Source organism: Lepidochelys kempii, chromosome 28 (assembly GCF_965140265.1).
Source record: "Lepidochelys kempii isolate rLepKem1 chromosome 28, rLepKem1.hap2, whole genome shotgun sequence".
In the NCBI taxonomy this organism is placed as follows: Eukaryota; Metazoa; Chordata; order Testudines; family Cheloniidae; genus Lepidochelys; species Lepidochelys kempii.
In genome coordinates this window covers 5,308,778-5,332,304 of record NC_133283.1, presented here as the reverse complement: position 1 = coordinate 5,332,304, position 23,527 = coordinate 5,308,778, and the positions used below count along the sequence as shown (strand labels likewise).

At 50.9% G+C, this 23,527-nt stretch overlaps 2 protein-coding genes and 1 non-coding gene across 3 annotated transcripts in view; all 3 read left to right on the top strand.

Annotated features, from left to right (window-relative positions):
* The window catches only part of LOC140904241 (uncharacterized), a 307,623-nt gene that overhangs the window by 241,555 nt on the left and 42,541 nt on the right, over nt 1–23,527 (top strand). Inside the window, exon 6 of the mRNA XM_073326716.1 lies at nt 11,677–12,341. Coding sequence (XP_073182817.1) covers nt 11,677–12,341 — 665 coding nt within the window. The remainder of the gene's footprint in view (nt 1–11,676; nt 12,342–23,527) is intronic.
* Nucleotides 8,684–11,554, top strand: LOC140904129 (zinc finger protein 707-like; the record flags this gene model as incomplete). The annotated part of the gene is made up of 4 exons (XM_073326440.1): nt 8,684–8,767; nt 9,499–9,607; nt 11,001–11,114; nt 11,406–11,554. Coding segments are annotated over exons 1-4 (456 nt in total), but the record flags the coding sequence as incomplete, so codon positions are not given.
* TRNAG-UCC (transfer RNA glycine (anticodon UCC)) lies at nt 22,536–22,607 on the top strand. The gene has a single exon. It is a non-coding gene; the product is annotated as a tRNA-Gly (tRNA).

Sequence of the window (23,527 nt, the reverse complement as noted above, 5' to 3'; positions counted from 1 at the left end):
AAAAATGTTTAAAAGTGCCTTCGTTTTCAATGCCCTTGCAAAATCTTTGCCTCCTAATAAGGGGAAAATACAGTTTTATTATGCAAAATTTTAATAAAAGCCAGCTTTCAAAATGTTGTGATTTCATGTCGCGTTTTCACAAGTCGCACAGCCCGGTTATGCCTGTAAAGGTTCTAAAGACAGCACATGGCTGTGGAGTGAGTCGCCTTACCCACTTTAAAGCTAAGCAGGTTGGAAAGATGGAGTTTTACAATTGAAGGTAAAATCTTCCTATGAAAAGAAAAGCAGCTTGAAACCGTTTGAGTCAGCCGGTCGTGGATGCTTAAAAACTGTTTCTCCCACACAGAACAAGTGCACCCAAAAAGCAATAGAAGTAAGGAGTTTTTCCCATACACGTTTTCCTTTCCCCTCTGCCTCTCTTCCCCACTCCTCTTTGTCTAAACCCTTCCCTGGTTCATCTCTTTCCCTCCCCTCCCTTGGCCAATCTGCTCTCCCAACGGTCCCTGCTTTACTTTTCTACCATTCCTCCCCCTTCTTCTTACGGCTTGAAGCCGGTTCAAAGAGAGATCTGGCCAAAGTACAAACAATATATATAACCTGCCGTTTGTGTGTTCTTTACCCAAAAATGAATGCAAAAAGTGTTTTTACCGATAAAAATAAAAAGGACATCAGTGTCTTAATGGGTGTCTTTCTCTCCTTTCTAAATAGTCTTTAACGTATATAAACAGCTAGACCGAAGCAATCCAAGATACAGCCTAGATATAAAAGAATTTTCTTCCATAAACGTATTTGGGAAAGCTCAAAATGTTGAGGTTTGGAGAGTGATTTGGCTCCCCATGCAAGTAGGGAATATGAAATTCACCCTTTGCCGAAGCGTAGTCCAAGAGCTACCATACCTAGTGTTGGGGAAAATTAACCATGCGTTGTGTTTGGATCAGATCCGCCTGAGGCTACCTTTATTCAAGCATGCGCATGCAGGGCGAGTCAGCCAGCCAAGCTGCTGCTCTGCTGAAAAAGGGAACACAGAAGCTTAGACAGCTCAAAACCACAATTTAGTTACACATACTTCCTTATTAATATTTTCCCTTATTAGGAACACAGAAAAAACAAGCTTTTCCTGTTTTTCACAGGTTGTTCTTTTGCGGTTACCGGCTTTCCCAACACTAATTGTTGAAGTTACATTAGACAAGACTGGTTACTGCAATTCTGTCTTGTTAGTAATTTTCCACACTCTCTTCTTCTGCCCGGTGACCACGTACACAGTTATCTTGACCAGAGTTTAGGCCTACTCTCGTTTTTCGTCTACACCGAGGAGCAACTGCATTGGTCTATTTTGAATGCCAGCAAGATTGTCTCTCTTTAAAGAACAATCCAGTGTCCCTAAATCCCACCAAAGGCCTGTTAAAATCTGACCAAACAGTTTCAAGTCACATGGGTAATGTGTGAATTTTCTGGAGAAATTCCACCCTTTGCAGAGAATTTTGCTATAAATATGATGTAAGGGACTGCCGAAGACTTTGTTACAGCCTAGCTAGGGAACTTCCGCTTTCTCGAGGCCGCCCGGTCACTGTAGGACATGGGAAACCAGCTGTAACCAGCTTTAGGCCAGTTCTGTCTGCCCTGCATGGCCCTTTGCCAGGTAGTGGAAGTGCTTATTATGGCTCGCTGTTTACCCCTTCGTTGGACTCCGTCCCAGGCAAAGCTCCGGTGTGCTGGGTTCTCCGCCTCCGTGACAGCAACGCTTGGAGTCCCCGTTGCGGGTGTGTCACTAACCTTCAATAAAGCCAATAACTCGCGGCTTAGCTGCGTGTGGGTCTCATTTTTCAGAGTACCTCTGCCAGCCTGCGGTGCTTCGAACACCTTGGCCCAGAACATGTGGTAATTCCGAAAGGACAAGTGTGGGATGATCCCATGGGTTATTTCAATCCCACTCAACATTTCCAGGAAATGAGCCTAATATTAGCTTTAAGAAGACCATCTCGTAAATTTTAAGGAGGGTAATGCCTTTGTTTTAGTGCATAATCCATTGTCTAAAAGTATTAAAAAATTCTTGCACCATTTAATGTAGGTATTGCGTTGTCTTCCATATGGAAAGGACAAAACTTTGTCCCATCAGTTACCCACTACTGGTAAAGTCCCCGAACTAAACTTAATAGAGAGGGTATGTGTTGTACTGTACCTTCCTTTCAATTTAACACTCATTCAAAAACAATAAATCACAAAATTCTCCCTACACCCAGCTAATTCAAGTGGAAAAATACGATTAAATAACAAACGGAACACACACACAAATGAAATCCTGTTTAATTCTAGTGCAATAACATCAGTTTGACAATCTATCATGCTGCGTAAAGTTAAAAAAAATGGAAATTCCTCCCCCAAAGATGCATATTTTCCAAAACAAGTGAAAAAAATGAAACGAAGCTTGCTAATAGTTTAGCCTTTAAAGATAAAAACTGAATGAAAAAAATCTGTTTTCTAAAAACTGTCTGACGTGTGTAAAAAAACCCTCCACACAATAAAAATTAAAACCCCTTCATCATCAAATCAGTGTGAAAAATGATATCATATTCTATGAACTGCTCAAAAATGCATACAGAAAATTTAAACTTCCTAGGATATATACATAAATATATTGAAGAATTTCTTCTCCATATAATGTACCCTTGTGCCAGTTTAAAAAAAAAATCTAAGCTGTAAAAGTTAATTAATTATAAACAACTAAGAAAATCCTCCTAAATAAGTAGCCCGTGCAATCTGTACATCACAATGTAGCCAAGCTAAGTTTAAAAAACAAACCAACCAACCTCTTAAACATAGCAAAGTTTCTAAACCCTAAAAGTGATTCCAAAAAAAACCCCAACACAAACTAGCTTTCATTTGTTAAAAAACGTAATATAGCTGAAAAAGAATGCCCTTTGGCGTAAAAATTTCCCCAAGTAAATTTAATTATTTCATTCACAAAGCTTTATTTACAGCAAAACAAGCAAGCAAATAAAAAATAACCACTGATGTTCATAATACTTTAATTTTTAGTACCATTGTTGCTGGGGAAAATTTGTCATTAGTAAAAGGTCAATGAGCCAGAAAAGAGTAAATTATTTAGCCTTCAAAATTCACTCTCCTGTAAGCTCATAAATTGCAGACGCCAATGAATTTTAATACTCTTTCCAGTGTGTCAGAACTATGTTATTTCCTGGCCATCTGCAATTACTGCAGGCGATTCATTCAAGAATATACCAGACCCCTTAGAAAACTACCTCAAGAACATCTTCCCCACATGCTCAGGGTTCAGCCGATCGCCATATTTGGGATCGGGAAGGACTTTTCCTCCAGGGCAGACTGGAAGAGGCCTTGGGGGTTTTTCGCCTTCCTCTGTAGCATGGGGCGTGGGTCACTTTCAGGAGGATTCTCTGCTCCTTGAAGTCTTTAAACCACTATTTGAGGACGTCAATAGCTCAGACACAGGTGAGAGGTTTTTCGCAGGAGTGGGTGGGTGAGATTCTGCGGCCTGCGTTGTGCAGGAGGTCGGGCTAGATGATCATAATGGTCCCTTCTGACCTTAGTATCTATGAATCTATGAAAGTTCCCTCTAATTTTTGACAGGCCATGTGCGCAAAAAAGTTTTTCTGTGCAAATTTTTGTGTGCGCGGGGTTTCGGATCTGCGTGAGCATGCAGACGCGCACAGCTTGGAGGGAACAGTGGAGAGGGGTTGTCCGTGTGCGGCTGATCTCTATTGCAGGAGTATTTGTGTACAGAAAGCAAATCACACTTAGAATGCACAGCCTCTGTGCACCGATTTCTCCTGCCCTGGGAAGCCACCAACCCGCAGGGCCCAGGCCACCTCTCGCTCAGCAGCGGGGCCAGGCTGGTATCAGCAGGGTAATGTAATAATGGGGGGCCTTAAGTGTGAGGCTTTTTCTGGTGTCCCCCCACAGTCCCTGCCCCAGGGAAGCAGACCCTAGGGGTAACAAAGGGGCAACAGCAGCATTGAGATTTTGCCATTCTCAGCCCGGCGGGTCACCAGCCTGAAGGAGACCCCCGGGGCGAGTTCCCTTGGGACTCACTAGACACTGGGATGGGGATTTCCCCAGCTCCCAGTGGGAACCAGCCAGGGCCAGGCAGCAAAAGGAGCTGGGAAACTCTTCCCCCGCCCCAACCCCACTTCTTTTTCCCTCCACCCCACCCCCCCTTTTCAATTTCTCTCTCCTCTTTCCCTTTCTAGCCCCTTCCCCATCTCCTCTCCCTCTCTGGCTGGGAGAATGGGTCACTTTCCTGCTCCCATGGGGGACCCACACACCCCTGGGACTGGGACTGGCAGACGAGGTGTATTGGGGGCGGGTATCTCTGGCTGCAGCCCAGGTTGGTGTTTGCAAGACACAGGAAGGGGCTGGAGCCGCTGGAGGCTGGAGGAAGGAGCCTGGAGAACAAAGCCCAGACCCCGGACCAGAGGTTGCTGCTGCTCCCCGGGGTCTGTGCTGGTGGGGCGTCATTAACCCCTCCCGGCTCGGGGGGGGCTTTCTCCAGCTGGGACCAGCCCCCCCGGACTCTGCCCGCACCAGGAGCCCCCTGGTGAGTGAGGGACCCCCGGGGAGGGGTAGGGAAGTGCCCCTCTGCACAAAGGGGTCTGGGAAGCTCACATCTGGCAGCATCTGGGAAGCCCCCTGCCCTGGGGCCCCGCTGGGGGGATTCAGGTGGGGAAGGAAACCAGGCCCCGCTGTGGTTTCTACCTTTGTGGGTCAGGGAGGGAGGGATGAGAAATGAGCTGGGGTGGAGGGAGGGGGCAGACCGTGTGAAGTGGGGGAGATGGACCTGGCTCTGGGCGGGCAGGAGATTGCAGGGGGCTGCGGGGGGGGGGGGCGCTCAGTGATTTGAGCATTGGCCTGCTAAACCCAGCGTTGCGAGTTCAATCCTTGAGGGGGCCATTTAGGGATCTGGGGCAGAAATTGGGGATTGGTCCTGCTTTGAGCAGGGGGCTGGACTAGATACCTCCTGAGGTCCCTTCCCACCCTGATATTCTATGATTGTGTGAAATCGGATTGTCCCACTTCTCACTCATACAAATCTTCCCCCTTTCTTTCTAATCAGCAAGTACTCGTATCAAATCCACGTCACCTTTTCTTCCAGTTGACTGAGCCTTTCTCTGTTCTCCTCAAAAACGAATGAGGAGTCCGGTGGCACCTTAAAGACTAACAGATTTATTCGGGCACAAGCTTTCGTGGGTAAAAACCCCACTTCTTCAGCTGCATGGAGGGAAAATGTGTTTGTGGATACAGACTAACGCGGCTACCCCCCGATACTTGACACTCTGGTCTCCTCCCGAGATTTTGCTGCATTAATTCTCAAAGGCCTGTTTAAAATCTCCTCTGATTTGGGATATTTTCCCACCTGTGTTATCTGCAGTGATGGGTCCTTGTTTGGGTGGGAAATTGTGAGTCATCCCCTAAAGGGGAAAGGGGTTAGGGGGTGCAGCCTGGGAGAGCCCCGAAACCTGGCTGGCTCTGGGGTGGGGCGGCCGTTCTCTGCCAGCAACAGGGCCTGGAAGGGGCACCGCAGGGGAAAGCAGGAGCAAGTGTCACCAACGGGGAAACCACTCCCAGCAGGTGCCTGCCCGTCTGCCCAATGGAAGTACCCCGCAGCCACCAGCTGCCTGTCCCCTGCCCATCCCCACCCCACTGCCAAGGAGCCGTCCAGATCCGCACCCCCTCTTCTGCCCCTTTAAAGCAGCCTCCCCAAGGGTTCCCTGCTGCCCATGGGACTGGGGCTGGCGCTGGGGAACCAGTACTGTCTGTTTACCGAACCGTCATCTACAATCCTTTCAAACTTTCCCACTCAGAATTGAATATCAATATAAAATCCCCATAGAACTTTGTGGTTTTTTCCCCCCCTCATAGTATCAATTTTGGACCCATTTTCTCCCCCATGATCAAAGCTACATACAAAACACCCTAACCCCCCATCCTCCTCTCTCGCTAGTTAGGTATTACTGATTTCATATGTCCCAGATTGCTCCCGGTTTCAATAATTCTAAAAGATTATTAATATAAAATCTCCCCCGGTTTTGCCCCTGTCTGGCATGTTGATACCAAAGTCCTGGCGAACGTTGCCTGTTTCTCTCTTTCTCCATATTATAAAATATGGATAAGCCAGTCATTCAAATTTTACTTCTTTACCTATCACCCGCTATGGATGGAAAATCCCACATTTCCCCGCTGTCCTTTCAGAAAATGGATCCAATATCCCTCAGATGTCCACCTGTCTTTGTCCCATTACCGAACATGGCTCTCAAACCTCGCATTTTGCCTTTCTCCATGTCATTATGAAATGTCAGTTAAAAATCCTCTCCAGTTTGCGGGATGTTCCTCGTGTTTTTTAAATGCAGAAATGTCTCTGTTTCTGGTGGGAGCCAGTAGCCCCAAGTCATTCTCCACACTGGAGATCCCAGAGGGTTAAATTCCCAAATGATCAACTTTCCCCTCTCCTTTGAGAATCAATTGTTCCCCCCTTTTATCTCCATTAAAAATGTTTGCTGGTGAAAGAGACTTGCCCCACATTGAATGCCCATCAAAGCCAGAGGCCTCCCCCTCTTCAGCGAATCAGTGCTCACAGGAGATTTGGCTGGACATTGATGGCACAGGATGAGGGGCTCACTCCTCTGCTGTAGGGTGTAACTGGCTCTTTGCTAGCCCAAGCAGTGCCCAGGGTGGCTGAGACTCTCCGTGCTCCTGTATTAACCCATCGCCGCTTTCTCCAGAAGTGTCCCAAACCCCACGGCCAACGGTCTCCACGAGGGGTTGCTTCCTGCAACACTGAGATGCAGCCACTTCTGGGGGGCGCTCCAGGGAGGCCAGTGGCAGATCATGGACAAAGTTCTTAAGTATTTTGGATCCTTCATTCTCCTGTGAAAGCAGCACCCCACCTGGGGTTCCCTGTACCTGCGTGAATGGCTGGCACAGGGTGGTGATATCTTTCTATCCACTTATCAAACACTGATATAAAATCATGACAGATTTTGCTTCTCCCCCCACCCTTTGAAACTGGAGGAATTTTGGAAGGAAAACTGATGCCCTGAGTCCTTTTTCTAGAGATGGGGGGGGGACGGAGGGGGTTAAACTCCCCTCAGCAATGGGTCTGTTTAAAAGGATTGTGGCTGCCTCCCTCCTGACCCATGTTTCTGGGCTCGTTGAGACCAGTGTTAATCCGGATTCATTGCAGAGGAGGATGAGGAGTGACTCCAGATTAACAGGGGGGCGAATGAGATCAGCTGTCCCTGTGGGGAGCTGGTTCCATTATCTGCTGTCACCAGAAGCTCTGGGTGCTGCTAAAGGATGGGACGAAGTTATCTCTGTGTGTGTCTCTCTCTCTCTCAGGATATTGGTGTTGAGTTTCCTGGGTCAGGGGCTGCAGCCTCCATTGTGATCTGGGAGACCAGATTTAGCAGCTGCTGCTCCCCCAGCGGGATCTGTGCCAGGGAGTCGCCATAATTAAAGTTTCCTAGGTGCCCAGCCAAGGTGAGGACTTTCTCCAGCTGGTGCTAGCCCCCTAGGGCAGCCCTAGGCTTTGCCGACATCATCTCATGGTCCGGAGACTCCCAAGTGATCGAGGGAGAGTTTGGGGAAAGTGCTATGTCTGCTCTTGTCGGTAAAATTTATGTCACTCAGGGGTGTGAAAAAAAACAAACCCCGGACTGACATAAGTTACGCTGACAGGCGCGCCGGTGTGGACAGTGCTATGTCAACGGCAGACACTTTCCGACTGACATAGCTACCGCCGCTCGTTACGGGGTGGTTTAATTATGTCGACGGAAGAGTTCTTTCCCGTTGGCATAGAACAGGTACCCGGGAGTCCTGACCGCCGTGCAGCTGCATCGATACAGCTAGGCCGCTGTAGGGTCTCTCGTGTAGACATGGCCTAATCTACTTCTAGAACCAGTTCTTATTGTCGTTTATGTCCCTTGCTTGGAGTGAGTCACCCTGTGCTTTAGCCTTTCTAATTTTGTACCTACACCCTTGTGCTGTTCGTCTGGACTCGTCCTTAGCAGCTCTCCGTGTTTCCAGTTTTCGAAGGATTCCTTCTTCTTTTCAAGAGCTACTGATGCAGGCCTCTTACTCTGACCTTTCGTTTGGGATAGTTTCCCGCTGAGCCTTTAATATGATCTTTTTGAGAAACTGCCAGGTCTCCTGAACTCCTGTTTCCTCTAGATTTCCTTCCCACGGGACCTTACGGACCCGTTCTCTGGGTTTGTTAAAGTCTGCTTTTTTGAAGTCCAGTGTCCTCATTCTGCGGCTTTCACACCTGCCTTTCCTTGGACTCATTAAGTCCATCATCTCATGATCGCTTTCACCCAAATTACCTTCACAACCAATTCCTCCCTGCTAGTCAGAATCCCGTCTCAGATGGCTCTCCCCGTGGTTACCTCTTCCGTGTTCGGAAACAAAAGTTGTCCGCAATATGTTCCAAAAACGTACTGGCCATTTTCTCTTTGGCCATAACAGATGTCTTGGCAGCTACTGTCGCCCCATTGCTATCAGCTCGTATCTGTTGGGTGCTCCTTTTATTTTCATGGCAGAGGCTAGAATGGCTACTGAAAAAGGGCCTGGTTGGAGCCGTGAAGTGAAATGAACGAAAGCCTGTTCTGAAATCTCCCTTGTAGCTCTTCTCGCCCTGCCACGCTGCAGAACGATGTCCATGTTTCGCTCCAGCTCATCCCAGCCTGCTACAGGACGGTCGCGGGGAAGGGAAATGGCTGCAGAGGAGCCAGTTCAGGTAGGGATTATCGGGGGGGTTGCTGGTGGGTTCCTGCTGGAGGGAGAGGGGCAGCAAATACACCGGAGATGGGAACTTCTGGGCAGTTTAGTCTGGAGGTTGGAGCGGGGCAGGAAATACACAGGGTGGAGAAAGGGAGGGGGGAAAGTGTGGGACAAACTTGCTGGGACTTGTTTAACCTGGGCCCTAGGTTCTAGGAACAGAGAATGGGGTGTGGGGGCGGGGGTGTCAATGTGGAAATTCCCTTATTTGTGGAACAGGATACAACTCCCCTGGGCAGGAGTGGGGAAAAAACTCACCAGACTCCCAGGGCTGGAGTCTGAAACTACTGATCAGAAGCTTCCATTGGATATGAAGGGGGCACCAACCAGTGAGGCTTAGGGGAGATGCTCTGCACCCCCACATCTAGCTGCTGGCACTGGGGACGGCGTTGGGCTTCCTACCAGGGAGCTCTCCCTGGACCCTGCTAGGGGCTCCATCTCCTGTATCCGTCTCTGGCTAGTAGGTGTGTGATGCATCTGCTGGGAGAGACGAGGGGCTCTCTCTTTGCCCCTCACCCTGGTGTTTCCTGGATGCTCTGAGCGGGGTGGGGGGTGGGATTTTGTTGACTGGGAGCTTCCCAGAGCTTCCATTTGTTTGGCTCCTCTCCCCCACGAATAGTGGGGCTGTGAGTGGGGCAGCAGGTCCTGAGTGGGGGGCTCTGGCTCTTTCAGGGGCCGGTGACCTTCGAGGCGGTGGCTGTGTATTTCACCAGGGAAGAGGGGGCTCTGCGGGACCCCGCTCAGAGAGCCCTCTACAGAGACGTCATGCAGGAGACCTATGAGAATGTGACCTCGCTGGGTAAGGATTCCCATCCCCTCGGTTCTTAGAAGGGGAAATGGAGAGTTAAGGTTCATGTCACCCCCACAATGTAACCTTAACTCTGCCCTGATTCAGCATCACCCCAACATGCCAGTGACACACACACTAGCCCTCTGCCCTCCCCTGCTACCCAACGCTCTGGGAACAGGGCACAGAAGACCTTGAAATAGTTATAACCATTAGAAACAACTTATCAGCATCACCATGTCCGACTATACAAATTAAATATCCTTAAACCAATCTCTAATAAGTTCTCAAGCTGTATTTTTCTTCTTTTGCCTAGCTGCGCTACACTGTTATCATCAGTGGAATTTTGTTTGCTTGGTTTGTGTGTCTGAAATCAACGTTTACTGACATGTACCAATAAAAATCTAACCCTTGCAAGCCAATCCATTCACTGTGGCCCGAGCCACCCTTCCTGAACCCTTATGTTCCTCACAGCCCCAAGACGAGCCTTTCCCTGGCACAAATGTGCCTTTGGTGGTGTTATAGTGACACTTCTGGGGACACATCGGTTCTCACCCATCCCTCCCCATCTGCAGCAGCCACAATCTCTATTCCCTACCGGCGCCTTGGATCTGTGAGCCGGTGCCTCCCGAGGTCACGTCGTCTCATAAGCGCCGACTCCATGGGTGCTCCGGAGACAGAGAGGAGCAAGCGGCGGATGGGTGGGTGGGAGGAGCCGAGGGGGAGGAGAGGAATGGGTGGGAGTCACTCGGGGGGGGAGAGGGCAGAGAGGAGTGAGCAGCAGGGGGGCCTCATGGGAGGGGGCAGGAAGGGGCAGAGTGGGGGCAGAGTGGGGGTGGAGCACCCACCAGCAAAAACAAAAGTCAGCCCCTGGGCTTGGTCTGATTTTAATCTTTTTATATTCTCCTTTTCAAGAGGAATTAGCACGTTGCTCCTGCATTATAGCCTCTAACTCTCCAAACTTCTCCAGATTTTCCCATACTTCTCCCGCTCACACCTGACTTACTCGATTCCCCAGTTCTTCAAAATATGCTTTCCTCTCCCCTGACATACTGTAGGGAGTGTCATCCCTAGATGGCCAGCCCATCTTCCCCATCACTGGCTCTGGGCCTCTCTCTGTCAGTAAGAAGCAGTTACACGGTGGCTTCCCCGCTAGCTGGCTTCTCCACTTTCTGGGATATGGAGTCACCTTCTGTGTTTTAGGAGCCCCCTCGATGATACATGTCTGTTGTGCATGTTTGCAGCAGAGATGGTGATAGTTAAATCCCTCCAAAGTAGAGTGACCTGCCTCTTGGAGCATCTGGGAGCTGGGCCCAGGATTTTACGGCTGGGTTTAAACTAACAGAATGTAACAAATGTCCCCTGAATTCACCCGATCTCCACTTGTTTTCTTTCCCCTGAGCAGGGTTTCCAGTTTCGAAACCTGACGTGATCTCCCAGCTGGAACAAGGGGAGGAGCCGTGGGTCCCACATCAGCAGGGCTCAGAGAAAAGGGCGATCCTGAGAGGTCCCTGCACAGGTGAGGAATCATTAAAACCAACTCAGAATCTGTCAGTGCCTGAAGGAAAGAGCTGGGATTCCCTGAAAAGATCTTGTGAGCTCTCTGTCTCAGATCTTGTAGCAGATCCCTTCCTGACCTTCCTTTCCTGTGAGCCTTTGGGTAGGAGGTGGAAGCAGAATTGATCCCCCTCTTCTCTCCCCAATGGGGAAGATTTTAGGGAATTCAGTTCCTGGTTTTTTTCTCTCTCCAGCACTTATTTTGATTTTCTCTTCCTTTTTCCTGATTCTGAGGTTTCTCTCTCTGTCCCAGCAGGTGATGGGATGGTGAGTGAGAATGAGGAGCAGAATCCAAAGCAGGAAGATGCGGAGCAAGTGGAATCACCCAGGGCATTAGCACAAAGATCTAATGTGAATGTGTCCAGGAGTCGTGAGCAGGAAAGTGCCTGCAAGAGTCAGCACAGGCCAGGGAGAGAGCAGGGAAACCAGCCAGGGCAGAAAGTGGGTCAATCCATTAATTGTTGGCAAACTCACAAAGACCTCAAAGAAACCGCAGCCCAGCAGGGAATCCCCATGGGAGACAGAAACAACACATGCCCTGAGTGTGGGAAAGACTTCAGTTACCGCTCGGCCCTTATCACACATCGAAGAAGCCACACAGGAGAACGACTCTACATATGCTGCGTGTGTGGGAAAAGCTTCACTCAGAGCTCACACCTTGTTAGAGATCAGAGACTCCACTCAGGAGAGAGACCCTACGAATGCTGTGAGTGCGGGAAAATTTTCACCCAGAGCTCAACCCGTGTCCGAGATCGGAGAATTCACACGGGAGAAAGACCCTATGGATGCACAGAGTGTCAGAAGAGGTTCAGTGACAGCCCAGCCCTTATTAAGCATCAGAGAACCCACACAAGAGAAAGACCCTATGAGTGCTGTGAGTGCGGGAAAACCTTCATTGACAGCTCCTCCCTTATTAGGCACGAGAGGGTCCACATAGGAGAGAGACCCTATGAGTGCTGTGAGTGCGGGAAAACCTTCACTCAAAGCTCAGCCCTTATCAGGCATCAAAGAACCCACACGGGAGAGAGACCTTACGAATGCTCCGAAAGCGGGAAAAGCTTCACGGACAGCTCACACCTGATCAGGCATGAGCGAATCCACACAGGCGAGAGACCCTACCTATGCGCAGAGTGTGGGAAAAGCTTCGTTGTGAGCTCAAACCTTGTTGCGCATCGGAAGAGCCACAAGGGTGATAAAAAATCATTAAAAAAAAAAAAACCTGACCAAAGATAGATTTTTTTTCTTTAATATTTTTGCTAATTCCCACATAGTGACTTCTGAGGCTATTTGTGCCATTTACGTCTCAGATGCGCCAAGAGAGATGCCCATTTTTGCCTTTTACAGCTTGCCCTTTTTTGGGGTGAATCCTGTGGTCCTTTCTATCAACTCTTTTGTCCTGTGAGTCCTGGCAGTATGTGCCAAGAATGTCCACCAGCACCAGCTGGGAGAGATATGGGTGATCTCCACTAGCTACATCTCCCAGATAAAATCTACCAGGGTCTTTTCTCCACTAGGGTTTTCCATGGAGTTAGCTAGCTTGCATTAGCTCGTCTCATGTTAAAACAGAACTACTCTTGCACAAAAGATGTAGCCCGTGTCGAGTGGCCGGGGTTATCACGCCCGTTTCCTCATCACCTCACCTAGCCATGACTTGTCCTAGTCTAAACCAACCTGGAGTATCACACTGACACTGTGCCTCTCCCTGAAAAGCAATTGTTAGGGTCACCAAGTTTCCCCTTTAGGGAACAGATTGCCTCATTCCCACTTGTTCTCAAATTGCCCTGGGTGGTACTGAACAGCGGTTATTTTGGGGTACCATTTTTCTCATTACAAATATATTTAAATATATCAAAGAGCGGGGGGGGGGACAGTGTCATTTCAGCCTCTGTGACCCCAGAAAGAGATGGGATGGGTTGGAGGGATTCTCTCCTTCCCCATCACCCCAGCAGTGTTACCTTCTACAAGAGCTGTGTAGAGTTTATCTTCTTCGCATTCTACCCCTCCACCACCCAAAGTGTCCCATGATGCAGTGTTCTCAGCCCTCTGTGCTTTAGACTCTCTCTTTGGTGCCTTTGATCCTAAATCAGACTCATTAGGGCTGGAGATGAAAGTGTCACTGACCTGGAAGGGGAATTCCAATGGATCCCAGACACAGTGGGAGTTTAAATCCCAGTTTCCATCTATTGGCAGAGACACTCCTGGGCTTTTCCCTGCTGAGATGGGATTGTTTGTAGATGGAAAGGTTGGCTGCTTTTCCCCCGTTATGATAATCCTAAAGCTTTTGTGAATAACACAACTCAATAATAATGAGACAGTGCTGAGTGAAGCAGGTTTGAACGGATCGGAGGAGAATGTGATGGGAGAATCTCTTGTCCTGATTGAGTCATCAGATGTATCCTGTTCTGGAATTTCATTTTATATGTAACTGAAAGTGTCTTTATTACCCCTCTGTGATGTGGGTTTTTCTCTCTTTCCTGTAAGCCACTGGGTCAGATAACTGGATACTAATTTTGTTTGACCAAATCTAGCTTAGATTTATTGTGGGCTTTGAGATAAATGACCATTTGCTAAAAGAGTCATTTCTTTATTTATTTTTGCTTTTCCCCCACCACTCGGTGATGACATGGAGGAAGTTCAGGTGGACTTTAGTCAACAAAGGATAATACTCCATGCTATTGGACATGTTACCAAGGAAACAGCACTGTCTTTAAATCTCCATTCTGAAATGGTGAACCACAGGACATCCGAAATCATGCAATTAACTGAAGTGACTGAATACAATTACAGTGGTTTTCAACTGTTTGGGTCAGTATTGTCTCAGATGATCTTGGAATAGAATTCCACAGTAAGTGACTTGGAACTGGGAAACTGTAAGTCTCTTGGTTCGAAAAGAAGGTGTGACCCAGGCCCTACAGGGGGTTATTCCTGAAGAGATCGCCTCGCCACTCCTGTGATTTGGGAAATGCTGTCCCGAATGATGCAGATGCAGAGGTGGTGTTTTTGTTGAACTCACCCTTTGTCGGTGCTGCAGATGTCCACAGAATGAAATCAGTGTTAAATGTGAGATAGCGGCAAAAAAAAAATCCCCACCTATTTTCAGAAAGAAACCCCACCTCTGGTAGCTTCCAGAGATTCTGATCCAGACCTGCAACTGGTCCCTAACTTAGACCTGTGCCATCCGATTAAAGAAATGAACTGGGCATGTTTGCGGAAGCCGTTCCTCACTAACACGGCTGAGACTTTGGGTTGTTTGGAAAAAAGATTCTCTCCCAAAGAAGTGTAAATTTACCCTGATGAAGGTCAAGAACTCAGGCAGAAACAGCAGGCAGCCCGTGGTTGGTTTTCGCCTCAGGAGAAAGAAGCTATGGGTTACTATGGTAAACTGTTTTGAGAACACTCCCTAGTTCAATTGCATTGATTACAGTGTCAAAGGATGCCGTGGTTAGACTGCGAACAATTGTCCTCTACCGTTTGGATCCAAAGTGTCGTAAGCTGAAGAAAGGAATAGTTGTTGCCTTCAGAGGACATTCCTTCCCCGTGGATCCCAGTCTGTCTGCCTGGTTGGGCAACTGGGACTTCCATGCTGTGCAAGTGAGGGAATGATGGGTCAGCCTCCGTGACCGGCGTGCAGAACACACGAATGTCGAGTCCTGTTTCTATGGTTTCGTGTCAAAGGTCCGGTCTACACTGCAGTGGGCTGGAGCACCCATGGGGAAAAAAATGGTGGATGCTAAACACCCATCTGCAGCCCCCCCCCATCAGCTCCTCCCCTTCCTCCTGCACCTCCCACCCACCAGCAGCCCCGCCGATCAGCACCTCCCGCTCCCTCCCCGCACCTCCTGCCCACCGTGAGGACTTGGGCTGGAGCCTGGGTTCTGAGACCCCTGCCCCCTCGTGGGGTGTCAGAGCCCATGGTCCAGCCCAAGCCTGAACTTACACATTGTGATTTTTAGCCCCACATCCTGGGCCCTGCAAGCCCAAGTCAGCTGACCCGGGCCATCTCTTGCCATGCTGCAGGTCTTATTCCAGTGGAGATGTACCCGAAATGGACACCCATCTGCTCGGGTTACTGTGCTAGGATTTATAAGCTTTGAATAACTGTTGTATGTGTCTGATGATTCGACTCAGTTTGGTGACCTGATTTCAGTGCAATATTGTTGTTAATGCATTGATTTACTGGTTTGAGCTGAACTTCCTAACTGTGCGTTCAACTCATAGTTGGTTTATTAGTGTTTATAGGGGCTTAGCCTTAGTGTGGTGTGTGTTCTTCATTTTATTTGTTCATTTTAATAAAAATTATAAGCGGATATGGAGTCACATTTCTATCAATAAGCGACATGGGCCAGAGCCATAGAGAATCTGGGGGCAAATTCTAGCCAGTCCCTCTAAATTAACCTGGTCCTCGTGGAGGAGCATGTGAAGGGTGTGCTGATCTCAACTCTGGCTGTATCGTGTGGGGCTCAGAACACCACAAGAGAAAATCAGCTCTCCTGGCCCAGGCTTTTGGGTGTGTGTGTGTGTGTGAGAGAGAGAGAGAGAGCAGTGTGGCTCACTGAAGGGGGCTCAGTGAGGTGGGGGAGTGTCTCTGAGTAGAGGCAAGGGGGCTTGCTGTGCAGTCATGACCAGGGCCAAGCCCAGCCTGCGCCCCTTTCTGACTTGCCCCGGGTTGTGCCTGGTCAGGCCCAGCTGACGCTGGGGGTCTGGTTTGAAGGGCTGTAAATGGAGGTAGAAAGCTTGTACAATTCAGCCACTGTGATGCTGACAGCGTAAATGTATGTGCATTAAGAGGGCACATTGGGGCATTCTGGACAGAGGGCAGAGTTAAGGTTGTGTGGACAACCTTAATGGTGAATTTCCTGGTTTTCAGACATTTGAGTTGTGCTGAAGTTGAGGTTCTGCAAGGGATGATATCCCACCAGGCACCCTAAACTCTGTGTTAATGAAGTTTTTTGCCCTTTAATTAAGCCAAGGAGGGGTGGTCATGGCTGCCCACTAGACGTTAACCAACTCGCAAGGCTGACTGCAGGGGTAAACGTTTAGAAAGAAAACAATGAAAATTGGCCAGAAGTCCTTGAAAACAAATCATATGCCTCCTATCTGCTCTGGTAAAGGTGGTAAGAAGTGAAGGAAAGGGATTCAAAACCATTCCCTAAGGGAGATGTTTCACCATCTCCATTCTGGGTGTCTTCAGTATAAAAGAAAAGAACAAGAAAAGCAAATTGAATTCACAGGAAAAAGTTAGCAGATTTCTTTTCCCTCCCAGGCCCCCAAGAGAAAACCCTGTTCTCCACACAATCCTTTGCTTTATAGTTAACTGCTACCCTGAATGTCTTCTATTAACAAACCCTACATCTGCTTCCTCCAGAGTCTGTGTGCTTAGGATAGGATGAGGAACTGCCAGTCATTTCCTCTTCAGTCTACCTCAGATACAGATGAGATGGCCCTCCCTCACCGTGTACACTGTCCATCTGTCTGTCCATCCACCGTCCATCCATCATTCATAGAATCACAGAATCATAGAATATCAGGGCTGGAAGGGACCTCAGGAGGTCATCTAGTCCAACCTCCTGCTCAAAGCAGGACCAATCCCCAATTAAATCATCCCAGCCAGGGCTTTGTCAAGCCTGACCTTAAAAACCTTTAAGGAAGGAGATTCCACCACCTCCCTAGGTAACGCATTCCAGTGTTTCACCACCCTCATAGTGAAAAAGTTTTTCCTAATATCCAATCTAAACCTCCCCCACTGCAACTTGAGATCATTACTCCTCGTTCTGTCATCTGCTACCATTGAGAACAGTCTAGATCCATCCTCTTTGGAACCCCCTTTCAGGTAGTTGAAAGCAGCTATCAAATCCCCCCTCATTCTTCTCTTCTGAAGACTAAACATCCCCGGTTCTGTCAGCCTCTCCTCATAACTCATGTGTTCCAGTCCCCTCATCATTTTTGTTGCTCTCCGCTGGACTCTTTCCAATTTTTCCACATCCTTCTTGTCGTGTGGGACCCAAAACTGGACACAGTACTCCAGATGAGGCCTCCCCAATGTCGAATAGAGGGGAATGATCACGTCCCTCGATCTGCTGGCAATGCCCCTACTTATACATCCCCAAATGCCATTGGCCTTCTTGGCAACAAGGGCACACTGCTGACTCATATCCAGCTTCTTGTCCACTGTCACCCCTAGGTCCTTTTCTGCAGAAAAACTGCAGAACCCCCAACAGAACCCCAACAGGGGCAACTTAACTATTTCACTCGAGGAGGTGTAAGGAATAAATCAACAGGAACACAGCACTTCCGTCTGATAAGATGCATGCAAGGCAGCGTGCTCTATCTAAAACTGACGTTTATCAGATTTAAGCACCCACGAACATAAGCAATAGGTTTAGAACATCCCAGATATTTACCTAACATCTGGAATGGTATTGAGTAATTAACAGCAGGTTAGCAGTGGACAGTTGCTGTCCCACCGGGGCGAAAGGGTGTCAAGATGGCTTCAGAGGACTGCTCCAAAGTGCAATATATTAGCTAATCTTTTAAAACTAACTTCTACACAACACACAGGTCATAATGACACCTACTAAATCATCACTTTTCTAACTTTCAATAAACTTTTCATATCAGCGGCATCGAGACTCAAGGTTTCCCAACTACCCAGGTTTTCAGGCTCAGTTGTTTACATGTTTATCCCTCCCTCCCATTCTGTTTAGCAAAAACTGCCAGCTAGATTTGACCTTGCGTCTGAAAGCCTGTCTCCAAATTAATCCTTAACTATGCGGTGTTCTATTTCATTACTTCATGGTGGCTGAATGCACATAATATGGCTGCAATTAGCTTGATCACGTTCTGGGGTATACACACCCCTCAAATCCAGGGCAACACCCCAATATGCCCTCTTAACACGCATACATTTAGTCTGTCAACACCATAGTGGCTGAATTGTACAGGGTTTTGTGGAGGGGTCAGTGGGGGGGGGGTGTCTTTAAGCAGGGTCAGGCACTGTTCCCTCTAAGCTGTGTGCGTGAGCACGCACACGCAGATCCTAAACCCCGCGCGCACGGCAAAACCCCGCGCACAGAAAAATTTGCACAGAAGCCCAACAATTTTCACCGAAGAAATTTTTTGCGCACACAGCCTGTCAAAAATTAGAACAGGAGGACTTGTGACACCTTAGAGACGAACCAATTTATTTGAGCATAAGCTTTCGTGAGCTACAGCTCACGTCATCGGATGCATACATCGGAAGCTCACGAAAGCTCATGCTCAAATAAATTGGTTCGTCTCTAAGGTGCCACAAGTCCTCCTTTTCTTTTTGCGAATACAGACTAACACGGCTGCTACTCTGAAACCTGTCAAAAATTAGAGGGAACATTGCGGGCAGGAGTTTTTTCTCTGCAGTCGCTGTCATGGCCAAGTCCAGCTGTGGTCCTCTCTGGTTTTCCCAGCTTTGGGCCTGGTCAGTCCCAGCTGACGTTGCGGGGGTCTGCTGTGAAGCGCTGTAAACGGAGGCGAAAAGCCTGTGCCAAGTTGGAATGACTGAGGTGTCTGTCTTGGGCCATAGACTGGGCAGTAGAAAGTTGAGGCTGGAGCCTGCAGGCCATCCAGGAGCGGTGTAGGCCCCGAACGAAGTGAGTGGTGAGGCTGTTTCTAGCGAGTGCCGGACTGAGCCTGTCTGCCTCAGTGACGGAGCCTGTGCCCGCAGGCTGAAGCACGGAACGGGCCCGTCTTGCTAGCACGCAGGGCCACCTGGGTCTGCCGCCATCAGAACCACAATCCCTGGAGGGGAGGAGACCAAAGCGCTGGAGTGAGAGACGAGTCCAGTCTCCAGAGCCGGCTCGGACCGGGGCTGCCTTTCCGGGTGGGGAGGAGGCAGCACGGGGGTGGAGTCCCCCTCCGGTGGGGGCAGCTTAGAGGGACTTCAGGCTGTGTGTAGGAGGGGTCCCCTCGAGCGGCAGCATCCTGGGGCTTTTCTCTGGGGAGCTGAGCATGGCCTGGCTCAGGAGGAGCAGGGAGCTGGGGCTGCTCTCACTGGGCAGGGAACAAACTGACCCCATGTGCTCAAAATCTCACCTGCGTGGGGGAGAGGAGGAGGGACTGACTCATGATTTCTAAAGGGTTTGGGGTTGTAAAATGACATCCAATCCCAGCCCTCACCCCCAGCACAGAAATGTCTCCTACTTTGCGCCAGCTTGCAGCAGGGGGGCAACAGGGGTGCAGAGTATATCCCCCCCTCCAGCCCCAGTGCTGGGATCAGGGGGTTCCTTGCTAGCAGATGGGGGAGCAGTCTGTAACTCCCCCAGGCCCAGTGCTGGGAGTGGGGTGCCTGGTGGGGGTAACCCTGCAGTGCAGGGGGTTCAACCCTTATCCTGCTGGCCTGGCTGCTGCCCAATCTGCCCCATACACCTCCATTTACTGTACCCCCCTGAATGCTCTGCACGGATAACCCCTCTGTTCCCCACAAACCACTCATAGCCCCTCCCCCAAGGTCTCCCAAAGCTCCTCCGAGCCCCCGGGGAGGGGCAGAGGGGCCCATGCTAGATGCAGCAAGCATGGTCATGGGGGAGCACAGGGTGGAAAGGCCCAGACCCCCCTCACTCAGCCCAGCCCATGGGGGCAAAAGGACTGGGGCCCACAGGGGAAAGAGGTGGACGTTCATGGGGTGACGGGACTACAGGGCATCATTGTGGCCATGGGGGTATCAGCGTGAAAGGAGGGGCTGTGAGGGGGAGGGTCCATGGGGGTGTCAGTGTGAAGGGGAGGGCCTATGAGGGGGAGGGCTATGGGGCATCTCTATGAGGGGGAGGGGCTGTTGGGGGGAGGGTCCATGGGGGCGTCAGTGGGAGGGGGAGGGGCTGTGAGGGGGAGGGCTATGGAGTGTCTCTGTGAGGGGAGGGGCTGTGAGGGGAAGGGTCCATGGGCGCGTCAGTGTGAGGGGGAGGGGCTGTAAGGGAGGGTCCATGAGGGTGTCAGTATAAAAGGAGGGGCTGTGAGGGGGAGGGTCCCTAGGGGTGTCAGTGTGAGGGGGAGGGGCTGTGAGGGGGAGGATCCATGGGGTTGTCAGTGTGAGGGGGAGGAGCTGTGAGAGGGAGGGTCCATGGGGGTGTCAGTGTGAGGGAGAGGGGCTGTGAGGGGAAGGGTCCATGGGGGTGTCAGTGTGGGGGGGGGCTCTGAGGGGAAGGGTCCATGGGGGTGTCAGTGTGAGGGGGAGGGGCTCTGAGGGGAAGGGTCCATGGGGGTGTCAGTGTGGGGGGGGGCTCTGAGGGGAAGGGTCTCTAGGGGTGTCAGTGTGAGGGGGAGGGGCTCTGAGGGGAAGGGTCCATGGGGGTGTCAGTGTGAAGGGAGGGGCTGTGAGAGGGAGGGGCTGTGAGCATATGGTCAGCTCCAGGCAGCAGGAGCCCCCTGAGATGGGGGCTGAACTGCCCCCTCCCCCCAGGTGCTTTGGGGGGCCCCTGGGGCCCAGCATGGAGCTGCTGTCCCTGTGGGGTCCCTGGGAGTCACAAAGGGGTGATGTGCGGTTACTGCCCCGTCTGTCCTGGGGTGGGGGCCTGGAGCCCCCGGAACGGCCCTGGGGGGACATCACCGTCTGTGGAAAAGCAGGTCTAGGAACGGGGGTGACAGCGGCAGGAAGGAGAAGAGAGCGTTAAAGCTGCAGCCAAGTCTGGGTGCGCTGGGCGTGGAGGGGCAATCAATCCGACTGAGCCTTTAGTCTCCGGGACCCCCGGAGCTCTGCTCCGACCAGGCTGAAGTGGGGAGACAAACCTGCTGCCTTTGCTGATGGCTGAACTCAGGCCTTCAGATTATGATACTCAGGCACGGCCAGCCGCACGGGGGAAGCTCACTGAGCAGCTGCCTGGCCTCCGGGACAGGAACTAAGCAGCGGTTTTCACCCAGGGGTCACGGGGGGCCGTGAGCAGGTTTCAGGGGACCTGCCAAAATAAACCAGAGAGCAGGGCCAGCAGTAGCCTCACTGGGGCCCAGGGGGGAAAGCTGAAGCCTGAGCCCCACTGCCCGGGGTCAAAGCTGAAGCCCGAGCAACTTAACTTCACAGGGCCCCCGGTTGCCTGGGGCCCCGGGGAATCGCCCTGCCTCCTACCCCCTAACACTGGCCATGGCTTTTAATCTACTGGAGATGCAGAAAAACCGTTGTGGCACAGGTGGGCTGGGGAGTTTTTATAGCATGTTGGGGGGGTTCAGAAAAACCCCAGGTCTAAAGCATGCAGGGCCCCAGGAAGCAGGGAGGGAACTTTGATTCCCAGAGAACTGCCCTGGCTCCCTTTCAGCAGCAAAGAAAGTCCATTCCCCCCCACCCCTGATGAATCAGCCTGGAGCTAAGGGCAGAGCGGGGGGGTTTCTCCTTTCACTCCTGCTGGGGAGTGCGGGGGTCCCGGGGGCATTTCTAGACGAGCATTTGGAATTGAATTGGGGGAACCGGCCGTTCAGAACGGAAAGCTCACGTTCAGACAACATCTTTCTTTACAGTTTTTTATAATACGATATAATCCTTCAATCCTAGTGTCGCCGTCGTCGATAACATGGCTTGGTCAGCCTGGTAGGACACCGAGGGTAAAACTGACCCGCTCTTCAAAGCCGAGAGAGTGGAAAGAAATCACCTCTCAGAGTCAATGCGTGTAGAAGAGGGGTAATCAACAGGCAGATGGCAGGCCAAATCTGGACTGCCAGACGCTTTCGAACGGATGCCGAAATCTTTTTATCTACCGATTATTATCGTTATTGTTATTTTTTATTATTATTTTCTCTGGAGCAAGACATTTGGACCTCGACAAAAAATAATGGATCACCCCTAAGAATCGCTACTTTCCTTATGTCCTGCTGGCCATTTCCTTTCCCTCCTTTCGGTGAAAAGCGTTGGGCTTTTGCGCAGAAACTTTATTTCCTCGGGAGAGACCCAGGAGCGGGGGCTGCCTGCACGTACCAAGCACCCGCTAGATTAGAAGGTGACCGACGAACACCCTTAAGACGAGGCAGCCGTCCCTGTCAAAAAATCATCTCCTGGCTCCACTTGAGCAACAGCCTGAGTCGTTCCTTAGCCGGGCAGAGCCCAAGGATCGGCATCGTCAGCAGCAGCAAACCCTCCTGTGCGTAGCAGGAACCAACGCTCAAGGTCTTTAGAAAGAGCTCTCTCCTTCCTTCTGCGGTGAAATTTGCCATTCTGGTCCTGGATTTTCATCGCCCGTCTCAGAGGGCAAAGGTGGGGTGGACGCTACCGCAGGCTAGGGTGTGGACCCCGTGTCCCCATCTGTCCGTCACGCTGGGAGCCCGTCTCCGCTCCCAGCTGACAGGCTGCCTCCAGCCTGTCCGGCCAGCTCCTGAGCACTGCAGGCGTGAGTCATTTGGCATAAGTGGCATGTAGGAGACACTCTCCCCAGAGGCATTGGTGGTATAGTGGTGAGCATAGCTGCCTTCCAAGCAGTTGACCCGGGTTCGATTCCCGGCCAATGCAGGGACGTGCTCTTTTCTTGGCCGGGAATTGGTTCCAAGGAGTCACCGCTTGCTCCTCTCCTCCCCCAAGGCCCAGCTTGCCCACTGCTCCTGCCCCTACACCCCTCCTCCGAGGCCCTCTCTGCCCCCTCCCCAGAGAAGTGTGGGTGTGAGGGTCTGGGGGGGGGGGAAGAGGCGGAGCAAATGCGGGAACAGGAGCAGCGTGGGCGGGGCCCATGGGGGTAAGAGGCCAAGCCCAGGCGGGGTCAGGGGGTGGACCTGAGCCCAGCCCCTCTGCACTCAGGGGAGCAGTGTGGGGCCGGGTGGGGGGCTCCGTGAGTAAATCCTCAGAAATCTCACACCTGGGTTTGTAATGTCAGGCCCCAGCAAACAAGTCCCTCTATGTGGGAAGGGAGGGGCTGTGAGGGGGTGGGGGGGGCTATGGGGTGTCTCTGTGAGGGGGAGGGGCTGTGAGAATATGGTCACCTCCAGGCAGCAGGAGCCCCTGAGATGGGGGATGAACTTCCCCCTTCCCCCAGGTGCTTTGGGGGGGCCCTGGGGCCCAGCATGGAGCTGCTGTCCCTGTGGGGTCCCTGGGAGTCACAAAGGGGTGATGTGCTGTTACTGCCCCGTCTGTCCTGGGGTGGGGGCCTGGAGCCCCCGGAACGGCCCTGGGGGGACATCACTGTCTGTGGAAAAGCACGTCTAGGAACGGGGATTCCCCGCTGCATGACAGCGGCAGGAAGGAGAAGAGAGAGTTAAAGCTGTAGCAAAGTCTGGGTGCCCTGGGTGTGAAGGAGGGTGCCCAGCTCTCCGTCTGCAGAACGGCCAACCCCAAACGTTCAAAAACCCTGAGTCAAGAGCACCAAAAATCACGAGATTGGCTTTAAAACCATGAGATTCTGCAAAAAAGGAAGAGAGCTCTGGATCTTTTTAATCGCC